The sequence below is a fragment of the Motacilla alba genome, chromosome 1A, assembly GCF_015832195.1.
Source record: "Motacilla alba alba isolate MOTALB_02 chromosome 1A, Motacilla_alba_V1.0_pri, whole genome shotgun sequence".
NCBI classification, from domain to species: domain Eukaryota; kingdom Metazoa; phylum Chordata; class Aves; order Passeriformes; family Motacillidae; genus Motacilla; species Motacilla alba.
Window position 1 is genome coordinate 34,397,819 of NC_052031.1, and position 6,000 is coordinate 34,403,818.

The 6,000-nt window shown below is 43.0% G+C and overlaps 1 protein-coding gene across 1 annotated transcript; it reads left to right on the plus strand.

The window, feature by feature from the left end:
* Positions 1–965: 965 nt before the first annotated feature.
* On the plus strand, positions 966–5,691 carry YEATS4 (YEATS domain containing 4). Its single transcript, XM_038155639.1, has 7 exons — positions 966–1,096; positions 1,202–1,321; positions 1,873–1,939; positions 2,030–2,124; positions 3,579–3,671; positions 3,749–3,836; positions 5,092–5,691. Exons 1-7 carry the CDS (start codon positions 1,046–1,048, stop codon positions 5,259–5,261), a joined length of 684 nt encoding a protein of 227 aa, XP_038011567.1. The 5' UTR covers positions 966–1,045; the 3' UTR covers positions 5,262–5,691.
* Positions 5,692–6,000: the final 309 nt, after the last annotated feature.

A 6,000-nucleotide genomic window follows, 5' to 3' on the forward strand; every position in this document is an offset into this window, starting at 1 on the left:
AGGAGCTGCACCATTCCCCTTCTTGTTCATCTTGTTACTGGAATAAAGAGTTCCACAGAAGCCAATTATTAATTAGAATTAGATTAACCTCAGAAAACTTTTCTGTGAAGACAGAGCTTGACCACTTGTAAAAGACGGGTCCAGCTGTCAGTCTTGCCACTTGCTTTAATAAAAACAGCAGTAACATTTCAGAGCTGAGCGGTGCTGTTCACACAAGGAAGAGGGTAGGAAATTTTTACCTTCTGGGAGAGGATTAAGCATGATGTTCACTGTCTTCTTGTCTGCCAGGAGGCCCAGCGTGTCACAGGCATTGGATGGCCGCGGGAGGTGGGGGGATGCTCTGGAAAATGGTGTGCATGCAGGGTCTGGCTGCAGCTTCTCAGAGGAGTCTACCGAGTTCTCCAGTCCATCACAGGGACAGACAGAGCTGGGCTGACCAGAGGGTGCAGCTGAGGCACGGAGCAACTCCAGAAAGAAACATCGCCCCAGACTTATCTCCTCCTGAGAGAGCTGGGGTCAGCCTGGAGGAGGCTCCGGCGAGGCCTCACAGTAAGGGGGCCTGTGAGAGAGCTGGAGAGGGACTTTTTGTAAAGGCATGTAGTGACAGGCCGAGGGGGAATGACTCGAAAACTGAAAGAGGACAGATTCTAAATTGATATTGGGAAGAAATTCTTCCCTGTGAGAGTGCTGAGACACTGGACGAGGGTGCCAGGGCAGCCGCGGGTGCCCCATCACCGGCAGTGTTCCAAGGCCAGGCTGGATGAGGCTTTGAGCACTCTGGTGTAGGGGAAGGTGTCCCTGTGCTGGGCGCGGGAACCGGGGCGCGCTTTGGGGTCCCGTGCACGGAGCGCGCGTTTCCCGCGGGCCGGCCGGGCGCGCTGCTCGGCGGCGCGTTTCCACGGGCGGGCGGGCGGCAGCGGCGCGGCCCCGCCCCGGAAGCCGCGGGGGATGGCGGTCACGGGGCGGCGGCGGCGGCGGGAGCGGCGGCGGGGCCGGGCGGGGCGGGCGCGGGCGGCGGCGGCGGCGGGCGGCGCCCCCGGGCAATATGTTCAAGAGAATGGCAGAGTTCGGGCCTGACTCCGGCGGCAGGGTGAAGGTGCGGCCTCGGCGGGCGCCGGCGGGGCTCGGGCCGCGGGGGGCGGCGCGGTACGGCAGCGCCTCTCTGAACGCGCCCTCTCCGCTCGTGTTCCTTTCCTTTAAGGGCGTTACCATCGTGAAGCCGATCGTGTACGGGAACGTCGCGCGGTATTTTGGGAAGAAGAGAGAGGAGGATGGTCACACTCACCAGTGGACGGTGTATGTGAAGCCGTACCGGAACGAGGTACCGCAGAGCCGCTTCCCCGAAAGGCTGGCCGGGCTTTGGAACAGGCGGTCCGGGGAACTGCCATCCACGGAAATGGCAAAACGCCTGTGCGTGTGGCACCTGGGGTCGTGGCTTAGTGGTGGCCTTGGGTTAAGGGTTGCACTCCGTGATGTTAGAGGTCTTTTCCTGCCGAGCAGCACCGGGACCTGGGGGTTTGGAAAGCCGGGATTAGAGGAAAGGGCAGGAGGGTCTTTGGCTGTAAGCCGAGAAGACACATAGGCTGGTGGGTTTCCGAAAAGAAAAACCATGGGAAAGGCATGCCTTCGTTTATGTTTTTTGGAGTGATCTTTCCAGTGTAGGGGAAGACTGGAGAACATTCATGGGGATGAAATACTAACAGACCTGTGTGCAAGAACTAATTTTTGGATTTACTGCTTTGCTTTCCTTCTGTGCTTAAAGTCAGAAGAAATACTATTTAAAATCGGAAGTAATGTAGTTCACGTAGGATAGGTGACTGAATAGTAGCTTGGGGTGCTGAGTAATCAGAAATAACAATGTTTCTGTTTTAGGACATGTCTGCATACGTGAAAAAAATTCAATTCAAGTTGCACGAAAGCTACGGTAATCCTTTAAGAGGTGGGTTTTGCATTTCAGCAGTTGTTCCTAGAACTGGGCTTTTGTTCCGGCTTTGTCATGGGACTAACACTTCTATGTTGCCTCTTGCAGTTGTTACCAAACCACCATATGAAATCACCGAAACAGGCTGGGGTGAATTTGAAATAATCATTAAGATATTTTTCATTGATCCAAATGAAAGACCCGTAAGTACATTGAACTTTTAACAAAGCTTAAATAATTAATTATAATTAATTATGGTGGCCTTCAGCTCTAGGAAATTGCTAGTCAAAATAAGTCTCATTGGCCATGGAAGTAATAAAAGTCTCTTCTTGTAGAAAATTATTTTAAGGATTGGTCACATTTTCCTCTTTCTGTGCTACACTCCTGGTATTTATAACTGCTTTTCCTGTGCTTGGCTTCTCTGACATTTACTAATATGTGGCCACATGTTACACCCTACCTGGGCTGAGCACGCGCTGAGGATTTCTCTTCCACGTAGCTTCCAAGTTCTAGGATATTTGAGTATTTTAATATTTATTTTTTCTGTCAGATCAAAATCAGTTAAAAAACAGCAGGGCTACTATGCTAGCATAAGTCTCTGCCTAAGAGAACCACCAGGTTAAAACAACTCTGTAGTTGCATAAAGTACTGGAATTTCTTTCTTCCATTCCTGTGTTGTAGGCATATCTTGTAGGTTTGTTTATTCAGGTCTAGTAGGAAATTTGATTACTCTATTTTAGGGAAAAGGATGTTTATTTCTGGAAGGATTGAGTTCCTTCTGTCACATGAACAATCCTTTTTTTAATCCATTTTTTGCTGAATGAGAGTGAAGCTGAATTTCATGTTTTCCTTGAATACATGGCGATTGGTTAACAATGGGTTTCTTGCGCTGTTGGACTCAGTACCATCCTGACTTATATCAATTCCGTTCACAGCTTGACCAAGCTGTCCTAAGGTTGGTTGGGTGTTTTTTCTTTGCTGCTGTTCTTGGAAGGCTGTTTGGGAGCCTGTCACGTTCTTCCTTTCCAGGAGGTACCGAGGGGAGTCAGGTACTGCTGTGTTCCACCACGGCTCCTGGGCCTGTTTGTGGAAGGGGAGAAGCGTGGGCTGTGTGTGACTCTTCCCAGGCCACGGGCCGGGTGGTCAGTGGCTCCTCAGGGCTGCACAGAGGGTTTCCAGTCCTCTCCCCACCCTGCCACTTGCAGTGCGGGGATGGAAGAGTAACCCCAGAAAGAGAGATTTCAGTGAAAAGCAATTCACAGCCTTCCTGGTGCTTCACTTTCTCAAGAATAGAGGATAAAGTCACAGAAAGCACTTTCTAACTGATTAATTGAGAAAGTCAGTTTGAATTAAATCACCCATTTGGAAATGTTTCAGAAAGGGTTGTATTAGTATTTTTTATATACCAGTCCTAAACCACTTTCCCAGACATTTTTAAAGTCTCAAGAGGCCTTTAAATAGTTGGCATGTTTTAACAGTTAATGTTAAATTCAAAGTAATTCTACTGAAGCAATATGATATTTATATTTGCATTCCTAAGACATTTTTAAATTGTACGCAGTTATTTTGTAGGAACAAATACTACTTGTTGATATCTAGAACAAGATTTCTATTTCGCTACAATTTTTTAGCTAATAAAATTCTGTCTTTTGCATAGGTTACCTTATATCACTTGCTGAAGCTTTTTCAGTCGGATACCAATGCCATCCTGGGGAAGAAAACTGTAGTTTCTGAATTCTATGATGAAATGGTATGAACATTCTTAATGTAATCCTCTCTTTATTTTGAAGACTGTTAGTGATACAGTGTATTTTTCTCCTTCATTAGATATTTCAAGATCCTACTGCAATGATGCAGCAGCTGTTAACAACGTCTCGTCAACTAACACTAGGTGCTTATAAACATGAAACAGAGTGTAAGTTGAAAATGAAAATATTTTAAACTTTAGAAATAACAATAGTTGGATTTGCTTTTAATGTGTTTTTTTTGGGGGGGGAGGCTGTAACAGTACAATGGATTTGGATGCTGCAAAAAAGTGGTAGTTTTGCATTAAATTTAACTTCAGCTTTTGCAAGGGTAGTAATACTTACCTGAAAACTTCTAAGATTTTCTTATCCCCATGGCTGCTAAAAAAAAGGAATTAGGAATTACTTGGTATGAAGAGTGATGAACTACACCTAGTCTGACATCTTTGAAATTAATTAACACAGGATAAATGAAGCCACCCTATGGTACAGTTCTGTTCAGCACTGTGAGGAAAGGTCACACTTGAAGGGAAGGCCTGAAGTACAGAACAATTAGTGATGTTTAAGTCAAAGCAGCAACCCTTTGTGGATAAAGAGTAGTGCCTGAAAGCTCTTTTTCCCTTCTACTTCTTTAACTATGTATGTAGGTAATTTCATAACATGCTTCCTAAGTATAGCATAATGGTTTTTGTGTCCTTTTTATCCAATTTGTCTCCAAATATAAGCAAAAATATTAAGGGAACTAAGGAAATTAAATTAAAGATCCATTGGTTCATAAGTTGTAATGCATTTAGGGATTATTTCTGTTCCGATCTTCTCTATTTCATCTGTTATTTGCTTTCTGAGAGTAGAAGATGTAGTATTTATTGAGCCAAAATCCTGCCCTATTAGTTACAAACCTTAATCCATTGTAGTCCACCTCACCTGGCCTTATGTTCACCCTACAAAAATGTCATGTAGTTTTTGGCCAGCAGACACCTAGAGCTACGAGTGGCAAGTGATTATGAGTTTGAAGCTCTTCAAAGTTAGGGCTCCTATTTGCCTTATGTCTGCTTGGCTGTGTGCATGTGCTTGTATTTCCTGCCTTAGTTCAGCCAGTCTTGAGGTGGATTTTTGTTATTGTTGCATGGTACGATTTTTGTTTAGAAAACGTTTAATAATGTGATGGATAAAAACATCCAAATTTAAACTTTTTTCATTTAAAATTTTTGGATATTTCTCCAAACAAGCTTTTTAAATTTTTTTTTAAAATCCAGATTCTTATGTGGATAACATTTTGATTACAACCATTGAATCTCTAAGGCTAACAGTAACAGATTCTTTTTTTCAGGACAAGTGCTGTCTAAATTACTGTTTCAATTTTTTTTAAAAAAGGCAAATTTCATGGCACTTAAAATATGGGTTTTTTCTTTATCACTGCCACAGTTGCAGATCTTGAAGTGAAAACCAGGGAGAAGCTCGAAGCTGCCAAAAAGAAGACTAGTTTTGAAATTGCTGAGCTTAAGGAAAGACTAAAAGCAAGTCGTGAAACCATCAACTGTTTAAAGAATGAAATCAGGAAACTTGAAGAAGATGATCAGTCTAAGGATATGTGACAAGTGCTGACTTGAGTATGTACTGAAAATGGAAAGACTTCAGTCATGGAATTGTATGAATTCTCTTCAGTTCTGTAACTGAGACTATGAGAATTTCACTGGCAAATGATTGAAGTTTGTGGCAATCAACTCCATAAATGGAAGAAAAAAGAAAGAATGTATCCTTGTTTTATAGTTAAAAGCTGTGGGTACTTAACGATTTTTTTCAAGTGGAAGTGGTCTTGAAGACCAGACTACTTTTTCTTTGGAAACTGCATTTGAGTCGTGTATGAAAACTTTGTATTAAGTCTTGTATTAGTTCAATGTGATTTTACAAAATGCTGGTGTTTACTTTTTTTACTTTTTTTTTTTCTACTGATTGTTTAGACATGCATCTTTAAAGCTAAGAATAAAATATGCAGTTTTTTATTTAAATGTTTTTTGTCTCTGTCAAGCTGTGGGCTTCAACATCTGTAAGTATGCTACTGTAAGTGGCATACTCTGATTTCAGGCTGAGGTTGAAATACAAAGGTATACAAGTTATTTAAGTCTGGTTACAGAGATTTTTGGCATGTCTCTCTGTTATCAGCACAATGAAAACACTTTCTGAAAACTTGTGTATCTACAGGTAAGAGTTTCTAGCCCCAAAGCTGCTTTAACACATACAAATGCATCAGTGCTACAGACGATGCTCAGAAGCAGCAAATTATTCCAGTACTGTTTTGTAGGATTTTGTTTCATATTTGTACTGTACTACAGT